The sequence below is a fragment of the Phocoena phocoena genome, chromosome 1 (assembly GCF_963924675.1).
Source record: "Phocoena phocoena chromosome 1, mPhoPho1.1, whole genome shotgun sequence".
Taxonomy (NCBI): domain Eukaryota; kingdom Metazoa; phylum Chordata; class Mammalia; order Artiodactyla; family Phocoenidae; genus Phocoena; species Phocoena phocoena.
This window is the reverse complement of record NC_089219.1, coordinates 145380108-145394562: the sequence shown is the minus strand read 5'-3', so window position 1 is coordinate 145394562 and position 14455 is coordinate 145380108. Positions and strand designations below refer to the sequence as shown.

General features: G+C 51.0%; 1 protein-coding gene across 1 annotated transcript; it reads left to right on the top strand.

Annotated features, from left to right (window-relative positions):
- Positions 1 to 1066: 1066 nt before the first annotated feature.
- Positions 1067 to 2869, top strand: LOC136136019 (Golgi-associated RAB2 interactor protein 4-like). Its single transcript, XM_065893909.1, has one exon. The coding sequence runs from the start codon at positions 1067 to 1069 to the stop codon at positions 2867 to 2869; it is 1803 nt and encodes a 600-aa protein (XP_065749981.1).
- Positions 2870 to 14455: the final 11586 nt, after the last annotated feature.

Sequence of the window (14455 nt, the reverse complement as noted above, 5' to 3'; positions counted from 1 at the left end):
AGGAGATACAAGCTCAATTTCTTCACCTATAAACTGGGAACAGTAGTTAACAGTACCAAACTCAGTGCATTCTTACCACCATATGTGAAGAATGCAGCATGGTGCCTAGGAGAAGCAATTTTTAATGTGATTATTAAAAATCACCGTCGTCAACGTTTACTGAGATTTTATGAAAGGACAGACTAAGGATCGCAACTGCCAACTCTACGTTATTGGATACAATTAAACCATGAGCTTAAATGGTTCAAATTTATCCCATCATCTTACATTCCTATAGATTTCATCCAGTAGCTGAATTTGGGGGAGGAAAAGAAAAAGGACCCACACAAAACTTTCCCAGTTGAAGACATTTTTATTTCGGTACACACCTGAGTCCCTGGCAGGATGGGCCTGTCCCCCGCGGGAGGACATGTCCTCCCCCTCCTTTGGGAGAGGATGGGGGCCCTGCCCTGAGGGGGCAGCTGGGGGATGAGGCAAAGGGCTATGCGACAGGGATAGGTCACAATGAGGAAAGGGCTATGCGACAGGGATAGGTCACAATGAGGAAAGGGCTATGCCACAGGGATAGGTCACAATGAGGAAAGGGCTATGCCACAGGGATAGGTCACAATGAGGAAAGGGCTATGCCACAGGGGTAGGTCACAAAGGGCACCAGAGGATAAACAGGCTGTGCCAGGGGCTTAGGCTGAGAAAGTGGTTACTTCTCTCACTGGGACTGAAGTTCACCACAGCCTCTTGGGGAGATAAAAACCCAGAAGCAGAAGTGAGGTGAGGCAGAGGGGGAGCCTGCCATACCTCTCTACACACTTGAAGAGATTCAGCCTGGGGTCCAGGCACCCTACAGCGTCCCCGCTGTGATCATCCATGCCCCTACCCACGCCCCTGCCTCTGGGAGACCCTGAGGCAAAGGTGGGGCCCTGTGGGGCGGGCTTGGACGACCTGCCAAAGGGCCGCCTGTGTGTGACATACGAGCACCACCGCAGCTCGCTCTTCTGCCAGTGAGGCCGAGGGAGAGAAGAGCCGGGGCCCACCTTAACCGCGCTGCCTGTCGTGATCAAAGGCAGCCATGAGTGGGGACTCTCTGCTCCCGTATCACACGGCCCAGAGCAGCACCGGGGTGGGCCTGTTCAACACCACCACGGGGAAGCTGCAGCAGCAACTGCGCAAGGGCGAATACGACATGTTCAAGGACGCCCCGGTATTCGAGAGCGACTTCATCCAGATCACGAAGAGGGGAGACCTGCTTGACGTGCACAACTGTGTCTGCATGGTGACCGTGGGCATCACATCCAGCAGCCCCGTCCTCCCACTCCCAGACACCATGCTGCTGGCCCGATGGGCCACCGGCTGTGACGAGCACGCTGAGCACAGCCAGGCCGCCAAGGGCAAGAGCCACGAGGCTGCAAAGACCTTAGAGCTCACCAGGCTCCTTCCCCTGACGCTCGTGAGCATCTCCACTCACAATCGTGAGAAACAACAGCTGCGCGTGAAGTTTGCCACTGGCCGCTCCTGGTACCTGCAGCTGTGCGCCCCTCTGGACGCGCAGGAAGACCTCTTCACCTCTTGGGAAGAGCTGATTTACCTCCTGCGACCACCAGTGGAGAGTCACAGCCGCACCTATGCCGTTCCAGCCTGGGACATGATCTGCATGCCTGTGTTCGAGGAGCAGGACGGCAGCAGGAGCCCGGCAGTGGAGGATTTCCAAGTAATGTGGGATCAGGACCAGGTGAGCATCTGCAGCCTCCACACGTGCTCTGAGGTGGCCGGGGCCACGTCCGCAGCTTTTGCCGGTGGGGAGGAGATCCAACTGGACTCCCACAAGCCCGATACCATGCCCGATGTGGCCACTGCAAAAGCAAAACCTACAGTGCTTGACAAAGCGTCAGCATCGCGGGCAACGACAAAGGTGGAGACAGCAGGGGTGGCAGGAGGCACCGCAGCGGGTGCTTTGAGCGTGGCAGTGATCAAGTCTCCTGCCCCTGAAGAGCAGAGCACGGCCACAGCAGCCACAGCCAGGAACGGTCCGGGAGGAAGCAAAACCAGCATAGCCACTGGGGGCACCCCCAGAACATCCCTGAGGAGCAGGAAAACGGTGCTGCGAACAATTCAGGGTATGCTGGCAGGTGCCGCGAACTATTCAGGGTATGCTTCCAGCACGTCCACCAGCCTCTCCCCAGAGGCCGGCATGACTGTGGTCGGAGCAGAACCCACCAGCAAGACTGTTGAAGGAAGAGCCGACGAGGAGGACGAGGGGACCCTCATCTCAACCTTGCCACAGGAAGGCAAAGTGAGTGAACAGGATGGCAGCTCACAGAGGGTGTCCCAGGCCCGCAAGGGAAGAAGGGAGAGAAGAGAGCACTGGGGAGAGGACAGAGCTCTTACGAGCCCCTTGCTCTGCAGTTCAGTGGAAAGCCACCACAAGGCAGCGGGGAACAAGACCATCCAGAAAGCAGCTGGCCCGTGCTCAGGCGGCCGCAGAGCCACTAGAGATGACCAAAAGGACAAAGGCCACGGCAGCCCGGGGGGCAGCGAGCAGGGCACTGCTCACAAAGGCATCGGCCATGCTCCCATCACCAACGAGTCCAGGACCTCGCACAAATCGGGCAGGAGCTTATCTACAGCGAGTTCAGGTCCCTCCACCGAGAGACTCAGCAGGATCAGCTCTTTCTTCAGGAACGTCAGAGCCAGTCTCACTGCAAAGCCAGTGGCCTCCTCACGCGATAAATATGTGAGCATCCTGGCGAAGCCAGTGGAAGGGACCCGAATGGAGGCCATCGTAGAGACAGCAGAGAGTGGCCAGGGGCTGGAGATCACTGGAGGTGTGACATCTGACACCATGGAGCCACTGACCGCTGAAGCCCATCAATAGGACCTAGAGCTGGGAGCTGCAAAGGGGACCAGGGCTCAGGGAAATAACCCTGGAGAGCCCATTTCAGTTTCCTCACTGCAATTTGAATAAACAAACAAACAATCTGAGAATGCATGCAGTGTTTTCTCTGAATTTCTAGTCCTGAAGCCCAGCCATAGCCTCACAGTGGATTCTGTGATGTCAGCCGTGCCACAGTCTGAGACTGAGTGTCCAGTCAAGGGCAGCCCCACCTCACACACATGCTCCGCGCCAACAGCAGTGCTGCATCTGGCCTCCACTCCTTTTTGGCTTTGCCCCCCAGGGCCATGGCTCAAAGTCAGACTATGGTCTGGGAATCTCTCCTTCACTATCCCCCTATTCTTTTTATAAACGCTTATTCCACTTGAAGGTCTGTAAACAAAGCAAGTACAGGACTCATGTCCCCTCGGGCTATTCAGTGGACAGAAATAAGTATTAGCTAGCAATCAGAACCGCAAGCACTCTCACCTAGACTTAGCCGTTCCCTGCCCAGGTATATACCCTGGAGAAACACACATGTTCTTAGAAACGACTATGAGAATGTTTATAGCAAAAATAACTTAACAGCAAAACTCGGGAAACAGCCCAAATTTCCATCAGCAGAATTAATACAGCAGGATATGAAGAGAGTGGAATATTTAATAGTGAACAATAAATGAGCTACACATATTAGCATAGATCAACTTCTCATGACTTTTAAAAACATCAAAAGAATGGGATACAATTCCACTCACGGAACCATTCTGAAACAAGCTCAAACGATGTATTGCATAGGGTACGTGTTTTTAAAAAATGAGGGAAGAGTCAACACAAAATTGAGGACAGTTTTCTCTAGGGTGGAAAGGCTAGGTCAAGGAGGTTGACACAAGGCTGTTAGTGCTGCTGGGAATTGTTCTGTCTCTTAAGCAAGATGGTAGGTACACAGATGTTGTATTTTTCACATTTGACTAACTCTGAAATCAGGATGGTCCTAGAATCACCGTGGCAGTTGTGATGAAGTTATTGCCAATGGCTTTCTCTTTCTTTCACTTTTATTTATGCACAAAAGTGATGTCAAAAAGGCGTGGCATCTTTAAATTACATTTATTTAAGGTAAAGTACAAGAACACTTGTTTGGTTATTAGGAAAAGAAGGAACGATATGCCTGTTTCACGGATGAGAACACTAGGGCTCAGAGAAGGTAACCTGCTCCAGTCGCACAGTGGGATCTTTGCAGAACAGTGATCCACCAGCCCACTTCTTTATGCAAAGCCCTGTCTGTAGTATGCGAAGGAAGCAAGCAAACAAGCCTGAGATAGGACCAGCACAAGAACCCGAGGCACCAGCATTCTTACCATCGTGTCCCAAAACTACAGAGATGAGCATCAATTTTACTAGATTGAGGGGAGGGAGGGGTGGGGGCTGGGAGACGGTTTTCGAACTTCAGTGAGCTCACAGCTCTTAGCTGGCCTTATCTCGAGAGCATCCAGACCACCCTTGAGCTGTGTCTGGCTCCCAGGCTTCTACCTCTAGCCTCTGGCATGACCCGGGCTGCAGCCATAAACAGGCTCCCACCTGGAATTCCAGCGTTCACTCCTGGAACGTCCAGCGTCCAGTCCTCCTCCAGCCGCTAATTAAACTTTTGAATGCCCTGCTCAGAAGGGTTTCTCCATACCAAATCTTCAGGAACTTTTTTCTTCTTGGGGCTCCAAAACCAAATCCTTAAACCTCACATGAGGGAGATTATTTGTTAGGTCAGAGCATCCTTGTTGATTGGACCTTCAGTTTGTGACTTCCACAGACCTCATCACGGGAGGGTGGGGAGAGGTCTCTTCTGTTGGTGGAGGGAACGGTGGGCACTTGGTGGGGAGCACTGACGAGAAAGGGAGACAGCCCAAGACCTACACATATGCACTGTTTCCTCTGGCCAAACAAGGTTCCTGACCCCAGGATTAACCCAGAGCTTCTGAGAAGACTAGGAGCTGCAGGGAGACACAATTAATGGTTTACTCTCCACCAGCTTTTCCTTGGACCCAAGGTGAAGAAATTTCAAAAAGATCACATCACATTCCTTTGATCTTATGATTTCCACACAGGCAAGTGCAGGTAGACGCTAATCTGAAGGAAGAAAATGCATTAAAAACACGTGCAAAGGGACTTCCCTGGTGGCGCAGTGAAGAATCCGCCTGCCAATGCAGGGGACCCGGGTTCGAGCCCTAGTCCAGGAAGATCCCACATGCCACGGAGCAACTAAGCCCGTGTGCCACAACTACTGAGCCTGCGCTCTAGAGCCCACGTGCCACAACTACTGAAGCCCACACGCCTAGAGCCCGTGCTCCATAGCAAGAGAAGCCACCGCAACAAGAGAAGCCCACGCACCACAACGAAGAGTAGCCCTCGCTTGCCGCAACTAGAGAAAGCCACGCGCAGCAACGAAGACCCAATGAAGCCAAAAATAAATAAGTTTATAAAAACAAAAACACGTGCATAGCCCTTAGCTGTTTATAAAGTTCTTGAATGTGTGTGCCCCCTTCCAATTCTCACATTTTTCCATTTTGCAGATAAGCAAACGAAGTTCAGAGCATTTAAAGGACTTGCTCAAGGTGGGAGGTGATGGTGCAGAGAGGGAGCTACCTCAGTGCAACAACTTTCAGACAGTGTGCCAACCCGGTCCCACACAGAGGTACACAGATGGTGGAGGAGACAGGACAGCACGAGTAATTATCACAACTCTGAGTGACAAATACAATGAGAGACGTGTGTCTGGGGACTGGATCTATTCAGAGGAGGGGTTCTGGGGCATGGGAAGGAGTTGTGGGTTAGGGAAGGCTTCACAGGGGAATTGGCACTTTTAAGGATGAATAGGGCTCAGCCAGGTGAAGGAAGTATGAGGAGTAAGGGCACAGGTGGGGGAGGGGTGGGAGGTGATCAGGCCACAGGAAGGAGCGTGTGCAAAGTACAAAGGCTTAAAACACCACGGTGTGTTGAGCAACTACAAGTATTTCAGTACTACTGGTTGGAGGGCAAGAGAGGAGGGACGTGAGGCTGGAGAATCAGGCAGCTGGGTCTTGGGTAGCCTGGGGTACTATTTGGAGCTGGGACTTGGGGAACCACTGAAGGCCAGCGTCTGATGGGAGTAAGATCTCTCTGGCTCCAGGGTGGAGAGTTGACAGGCAGGGGGCTGTCTGGAGACACGGGGTCCTCCAGGAAGCCACTGCATTAATCCTGGCAGAGTCGGGGAGCCCCGAACCTGGGTGGCACTGGGGAGACAGAAGGGGGCAGAGTCGGGAGGTGTTGAAGAGATGGAACAGGACAATTTTCCAGCCCACATCCTGAAAGACGGGGAGCTCATGGTGTAGGTCTGGCCCTCATCTAAAGGAAGTGGAACTGACAAAAGTGGAGGTGACTTGCTCCTGTGGCGGCTATTGGTCAGTAGAGTGGGTGGCCAGAAGAGAGGCTCACGGGAAAGCAAGGAGTAATGTGTTAAGACAGAAAACAACAGCTGCTAGACAGCTAAGGGTAAAACATCAGGATAAGGCAGCCAAGGCGGGCAGTGGGGCTTCAGCACTTGGAGAGGGGCAGAGCCCCTGAGCAGTTCCTTGCTTATCTGGGCAGTACTTCCCACAGAGCCCTCCTCCCCTGGGCAAAGGGTCGCCCCAGAGAGCCCCCTGTGGCCACATGCTGGTACTGCAGGTTGGCGCTTGAATGAGGGGAGTCACCGTGACCCTTTCCCTTTGTCACACCACAATTAGTCTAATGCCAACCCCAAAGGTGTGAGCTAGGGGAGGTGAGGGGGTCTGGGCAATGAGGATGTGTCTCATCCAGGCGGCATGGCTCCAGGCCCCTGGCAGAGTTGGAAATGGCTGAAAGGTCCCTGAGAGGCTGGGGATCCAGACCCAAGGGGACAATGAGTGACCACCAAGAATAGGGGTGGAGTTAATGCCAGGGTCCCTCTGCAGCACGGAAGTCATCTGAGAAATAACTGTTGAGCACCTACTGTGGGCAAGATAGGAAATCAGGGACCATGAGAACGTTCACACACACACACACACGTAACACAAATCACAGTGTGGTAGTGGCCTCAGTATATAGAAAGAGGCTTCACAGAGAAGTGGAGGGCTTAGCACAGGGATGGCAGGCTGAGTGCTCTGGCAAAGGGAATGGTGTGATGGAGAGAGAGAAGGGCTTGGGAGATGTTCACAGATGACAGACAAGTGCAGTGTGCCCAGGGTGTAATGTGCTCGGGAGAGAGAGTGGGGTGTTCGGTGGGAAATGAGGCTAGAAATAGAAGTAAGGCCACAGCATAGAGGAGGGACCCAGAATGCTGCACAACTCCCCTGAACCCCGTGATCTTCATTACTGCAAATGGGACCTGTAACCCAGGGGTGAGGGGTGTGCAGAGTTGGCTTCTCCAAGAGCAGAAGGGCAAGGGAAGCCTAGACTCTTCCCCTTTGCCAGTTCAGAGAACGTGAAATGGATAATGGAGGCCCATGGCTTCCCACACTCTAAGAGGACATTATCCCACAGGTGTGCTGAGGGTGATACCCCTCATCCTGGGAGCACCTAGAGGACCAGGCCACTTGGCTTTGGCTGCCAGGAGCCCCATCTGGTACCCCAGTGTGTGCCATTCCAATGTTGTCATTTTCTGCATGTGCCACGGCCTGTGAACGGTTGGGAAGCATCTTTCTAGATATGCACATGCATGTACATGATACAGTTTGCAGGTGAACTGTGAGTGCAGCAGCAAGGAGCTGCTGAGAAGTACCTTCCCTGGAGAGCTAGCCTGCTCCCCACAGCTTCAGCTGATGCTCACGTCACCCCTCTTTTCTTTTCCCACTGACACTTTCACAGTCCCAGGACCCTGCCATAATGCAATATACACTGGTTCAAGGGAAAAACAAGAACAAATATATTGCTTTTCAGAAAACTAAATTAGTTTTTTAAAGATCTATCCTTGGCTTTGAGATCATGTCCTGCGTCCTTGTTTCTTAACATTTTATTCTGAAGTGCAGTTGAGCCTTAAACAACACGAGTTTGAACTGCTCGGGTCCACTTAAACTTGGATTTTTTTTTACTAAATACATACTACAGTACTACACAATCCATGGCTGGTTGCACCCACAGATGTGGAACCGTGGATTCACAGGGCCAACTGTAAAGTTATATACGGATTTTCACCTGGGGGCAGGGAGGTTCCTAACCCCTCTGTTGTTCAATGGTCAATTTATAACATTCATGCAGGAAAGTGTGCCGTCGTAAGCATACCACTCGATGACATTTCACAAGATAAGCAACCCCACGAAACTAGCACCTGGCGAAGAATCAGAACATCACTGCAACTCTGGAAGTGCCCCCCTGCAGTCACTCAAGGGTAACCACCACCCTAGCTTCCAACGCCACAGATGAATGTTGTTTGCTTTTCAACTTTACATACTGGAATCACGTAGTATGTACTCTTTGACTCTGGTTTCTGTCTCTTAACATTATATTTATGAGGTTTGTGCATGACTTCCCTGGCGATCGTCCATTTATTTTCACTGCTATACAGTATTCCAGTCTGTGATGACACTACAACTTATTCTGTTATTAAGTTATTATCAGTTTTGAGCTATTAAAAATAGTGCTATTATGAACCTTTATATACAGATCTGTTGGTAAAAATATACATAAACTTCTGTTCGGCATATACATGGAATGGAATTGAATATATGCATATGTTCAGCTTCCGATTATACTGCCAAGCTATTTTCCTTCCAAAATGACTGTGGAAATAATAATTCCCACCAGGAATGTATTAAAGTCCTGGTTGTTCCACATCCTTGCCAACATTTGATACTGTTTAGCTCTTTCCTTTTAGCCATTCAGGTGGGATATAGTGATTTTTCTCCCTTTTTCATGATAAAAATATACTGAAAAATATATAATTGGGCTTCCCTGGTGGCGCAGTGATTGAGAGTCCGCCTGCCGACGCAGGGAACACGGGTTCGTGCCCCGGTCCGGGAAGATCCCACATGCCGCGGAGAGGCTGGGCCCGTGAGCCATGGCCGCTGAGCCTGCGTGTCCGGAGCCTGTGCTTCCGCAACGGGAGAGGCCACAACAATGAGAGGCCCGCGTACCGCAAAAAAAGAAAAAAAAAACAAAACAACTATATATATATATATATATATATATATATATATATATATATATATATGTAATATGGTGACCTAAAGAAAATGGTAGTTTTGTTGTGATGTCCTTAACAGGCAAAATTTAAAGTTGGTTTCCAAATTAAGTTTGAAATTTCACACATCTCTGAAATCTTTAAAGTCTTGTTTACACATTTTTAAGGCTTTTTCATTGCAAGGGAGCTTATATTTTTTTTTTTTTTTTTTGCGGTATGCGGGCCTCTCACTGTTGTGGCCTCTCCCGTTGTGGAGCACAGGCTCCGGACGCTCAGGCTCAGCAGCCATGGCTCACGGGCCCAGCCGCTCCGCGGCACGTGGGATCCTCCCAGACCGGGGCACGAACCCGTGTCCCCTGCATCGGAAGGCAGACTCTCAACCACTGCGCCACCAGGGAAGCCCGGGAGCTTATATTTTTAAACATCCTCTACCATCCTGTACCAGTACCTTTTGCTTTATAACAAACTACCCCAAAGCTTTGTGGCTTAGAACAACAGTCATTTTCTCATATTTTATAGATTCTTCTACATGAGAAATCTGGGTAGGATTCAGTGGGGTGAATCTTCTCCTCCTCGTGGTATCATGCGAGGTTGGTCAGTAGTCTGGCCTGGAGAGTCAAAAGTAGCTTCATCCACGTATATGGTGCCTTGAGGGAAATGGCTGGAAGGTGGGCCTCAGCTGGGACTGTCAACGGGAATGCCTACATGTGGGCCTCTCCAGCATGATGGTCTCAGGTAGTCAGATGCCTTCCCTCAGATCAAGTGACCCAAGATAACCAAGTGGAAGCTGCTTCTGACTGAGCCTCAGAAGTCACCCAGCATAACTTCTACCACATTCTGTGGTTACAAGCAAGTCATAAGGCCAGGCCAGATTTGAAGGGAGAGGAACTAGACTTCACCTCTTGACAGGGAAATGGCAAGACCACGATGTAAAAGAACATGGCGGGTGGCAATATCATTGTGGCCCTCTATGGAAAATACAGCTTGCCACTTCCCAACCCTACCCCCATCCTAACAAAGTAAACCTGGCCCGGATGTGCCCGAGGAGCGCTGAGGTAACTGTGGTGGCCCCCTTAGCCCGCACGCTTATGCTCTTCCCTCTTCCCCATTTTCACTTTATTTTCCTACTTCCCTCTCTTCCTCTCCCCTATCAGTTGGCTAAACTCACAAGGACTCCCACTGAACCTTTCTTAGTCCCCTCCCCCCCAACTCTCCCCACATACCTTCAGGCTCTTTGTCCTCTGAGTGACAGATTACTGGAACACCTAGGGCCAAATCAGGTCAGGCCCAGAAGGATCTTGGCTAATCCCACGTGCACTTTACAGATGAGGAAGTTGAGGCCTAGAGAGGAAAGGGACTTTCCCAAGGTCCTACTTCAAGTAAGTAGCAGAGTTCTGGCTAGCGCAGCACAAAATACAGCCTCCAATGGGTCTTAAAGAATGTCAACACTTGCTTTCCACTTTGGACTTCCTGAAACTAAAGCCACTCGTTTCTGTTTCACGTTCATTGCCTCACCATCACAATGTCCTTTTGGCCTCTTGGTTCAGGAGCAAAATCAATGCTGGCAGGCTTCTGTGCCCAGAGAGGCCTGTCCCAGCCCTGCCCTGGGTCTCAGCCTTCAGAGATGGATGGGGGGAGGGGGGAACACAGATACGGCAAGTTGGGATCCATATAACCAGCCCCCCTCCAACCACCTCCTTGTACCCCAGACACAAGTAGCTTCCTTTGATCCCAAAGTCCAAGAATTCTCTGAATTCAAGAATCAACTAGCAGCCAGTTTTGAAATTTTCTGGGCATCCAGCATTTAACTTAGGGTGGTGATGACTGAAGTCAGGCTGAGGATAAATTGGAGGTGATGTAAAACAAGAAGACACAACTCTTAAGGCCAGGTCCAAGAGACAACAACTCTGTTACATTAAAGTCTATTTCCTCTGTTCACTTCAAACAAGTGGACTATGGGGCCCAGAGTAGGGATCCCAGGCTGGACTGTCAGACATCCCATAGCATCAGCAGCTGGATCTCCTATTTTTTTGGCCGTGCCTCAAGGCATGTGGGATCCTAGTTCCCCAGCCAGGGACTGAACGCTTGCCCCCTGCAGTGGAAGCACAGAGTCCCAACCACTGGACCGCCAGGGAATTCCCAGCAGCTTGATCTTGAGGGAAGAGCAAGGGCTGGAGAAAAAGCAGGCGGCTGGCACATTGCTCTGGGATCTGAACAGTAATGATGTGGAGAACAGCCTGCTGAGAAGCCTCTCAGAACTCTTTGTAATCCACCAGCCCAGTGCTTTCGGCCACAGAGAGCAGTTCTGCAAGTCGGTGATAAGCTGAGAGTGGGACACAGGTGTGCTGTCAGGGAAGTCACCTTAGGCCAACAGTGAGAGTCCCCAAGGCTGTCTGAGTGCCCGGGACAGAGGGAGAAGTGGCATCTGTGGAGGACTCTGTTGAGAAGAAGGGATTGAAGTAATTCTTTTCAATTGGTACAGCCTGTAACCTCCTTTAGGGGAGTGGCCATGTCTTGTTGTTTCTGAGTCCCCAGGTGCAGCACACATATTAGAGGCTCCATAAATGTTTGTTATAAAGACCTACAGTCACCAGTCCATCCGTCATTCTCCTGCATCCAGGCACAGCGGTGACCTTCCACGGTCCCTGCTCCCCTCCTTCCAGCAGCCCTCTGCCAGCTCTAAGTGATGGGAGGCCCAGGACATGGAGAGAGACCATTAATAATGTTCAGTCCCTTCTTGCTCGTAATGCCAGGTCCTCCCCAGGGGCCCTCTATTGGGAGTGGTAGAAACAAGTCACAAAGGGTCCCATGCCTTTCTTTCTTGCTGGGGTCCCTTTCTCCAGCCAAACGAACACAGGAGCCATTGCTTTTCCTTCATACTTCATACTCCCCTGCTGGAGGGAGGAAAAAGAAAAGGAACCATCATCAGTTAACAGTGTTATTTCCTAGCCTGTGGTTGGCCAGAGCCCATGCCTGGCCCTTGCCCACACAGTCTGCTGCTGTGACTGCATCAGCTTGAGTAGAAATTTTATGAGCAGCTGCCACACTGGGCACAGGGCCAAGAAATTAGCAGCCCACCCCGTGTTTCTCTCCAAGTTCTGCAATCTTTTTCACTGCATCTTATTTGGGGCTGCCGCATATGACAATGTTTGTATCGACTGAGTCCTTCCTCTCAGACAGCTGCTGTTCTAAGACCTCTATAGGGATTATTGTGTTTAGTTCTTTCTCCACAGCTCTATGAAGTAGGCAATGTTATTCCCATTTTACAGATGAAGAAGCTGAGGCACAGGTGAGTTCACATAACTTACCCAAGATCCCCAGGGGTGGAGCCAGGATTAAATCCCAAGGGGTCTGACACCGAAGTCCACACTCCTGACCCCACCATGGGCTGACTCCACGGAGTGCATGGCCTTAGAAGGTATCAGACCCTGCGCTATGGAGAGTGGCCAGCCTACAGCCAGCAGTCAATAAACTCCATGGCTTAGAGACATGTGTGGTACTTAGGACGGTGGGTACTGCACCAGGTGCCAGCCTCCCCCGGCTGTGAGGGCCACTCCACCTCCCTCTGCTCCTCTGCCAGGCAGCACCCTTCACTCAGGTTCAAGAGTGTCATGGCCACCGGGGAAATGAGTGGTATTTGCGGACGGGGTAGCTTGCTCCTTCTTCTGGAAAAACAACCCAAAGTCCTGTCCTGCTGTCATCTGTCTCATCTGCAACCACTTTAAAATCTGTCATCTGCGCTTTCAGGCTGTGATACCTCAGAGACCCAAGGGATGACTTTCCAGACCCCAGCAAGAAACCCCGGTCTAACACCCGCCTGGCGAGAGAGGATGGAAATGGCTCCTGGGAAACCCGCCTGGCCACACGCTCTCTAGGACTTGCTAGATAACAAATGTCCACCGTGTGCCATCCTAACTGGCCATGCAGTGCTCGCCACCAACTTGCCTCTACTTACCCACCCACTCTTGCTCCTTCTTCCCTCTTCCCTTTGTCCCCGCCCCATGGGCTGTCTCCGTCTCCACTGAAAGGCTCTGTCTCACTGGGACCTTCCACATCTGCTCTCACCCCTTCCCCCAGCTTCGCTCCCTTCTGACTTTTACTCAGATCTGAGGATGCCTCCTTCCACCGGCCCACGCTGAGGACCTGCAGGCCAAGGGGACAACGGAACCTCCTGCCTACAAGTCAGGGCTGCCGCGCTCTCTCTGGGGATGACGCTGCCTCCCTCATCACCTCCCTGGGGCACAAAAGCTGAGTCTTTTTGCGTTAATTCCCTGGGTTGCTTTCCGCGGCATGCTAATTTATGCAAACTGAACGCAAATGAGTAGAGAAAGCTATGTGACCCTGGATTTACTGGAAATCAGCAGCTCCCCTGACGGGAAGACAGGGAAATTCTGGAATCTACTTCCCAAGAGAAATTTAAAAATAGAGTGGCCTCCAGTTGGGGCTTGGGGAGGGATGTGGCTGGAAGTCATTCGGAGAAAGAAACACAATCTGGGTTCCCTGTCATTAGTAAGTGACCCAGCAAAAGTCAGAGGAAGAGAAAGCATCTGGCCGCCAAGCCTTCCCCCCTTCTCCTCTCCTGGCCCTGAGCTCTGGTTCAGCCCCATGCCCTGCCAAAACCTCCCAACGGGGTACACAGTGGAGGGCAGAGCACCCAGGGCATTACTGCATCTCTGAAACAAGGCATTATTTATGTCCTACTCTCCATGACAACACTCTGCTATTCTCCTCTCTTCTTGCATCTCCTACATCGAACCCCTTCTACTTGTCCTCATTGGGTACGGCTGGTCAAGTGAACAGAATGTTCTGCAACCTGGCCAGAGTGGTCAGGCAGCAGTCTGGATGTTCCAATAAAGAAGACCTCAGAGGATAGCTCTGGGGAAGGTCAACTCAGGCACAAAGCCTTAGGCACCTCATTTGCAGGAGGACCATTCCAAGAAAGGACAGGAGAGGAGAAGGTGTCCCCAGAAGCAACAGCTTCCGTTCTTCTGCCCCTAGGCTGGGAGGTGCTGAGTAACTCCAAAAGGTAGAAACTGAAGTATTCTTAAAGATTTCAAGAGAAGAAACTGTTTTTTCCAAAATCTTTCCAACAGACTACTAAGCGTCATCGGAATGTTTTTACTTATATTAACATAATTACTTGGTGCTGCCATGGAAGTCATTTTCTTCTGGTTCTTTCCTCCAGGTAACTAGAGTACAGATGCTTCTGGTTTTTAAGGTAATACTCCAGCAAATCCTTAACACATGTCATGAAAAGACCTTAAGACAAACTCCCCCAAGATTCAGGGACTGCCTCACTGCTTCGCTGAAAGGAGATGATTCAAACTGAACCCTCCACTCCAGGGGACAGGAGCTGTGTTCTCATCTGTGTTCCCCTAACTCGGTAGAAACTTTGTTGAAGGCCAAAACTTTCAACTAGTCAGTAT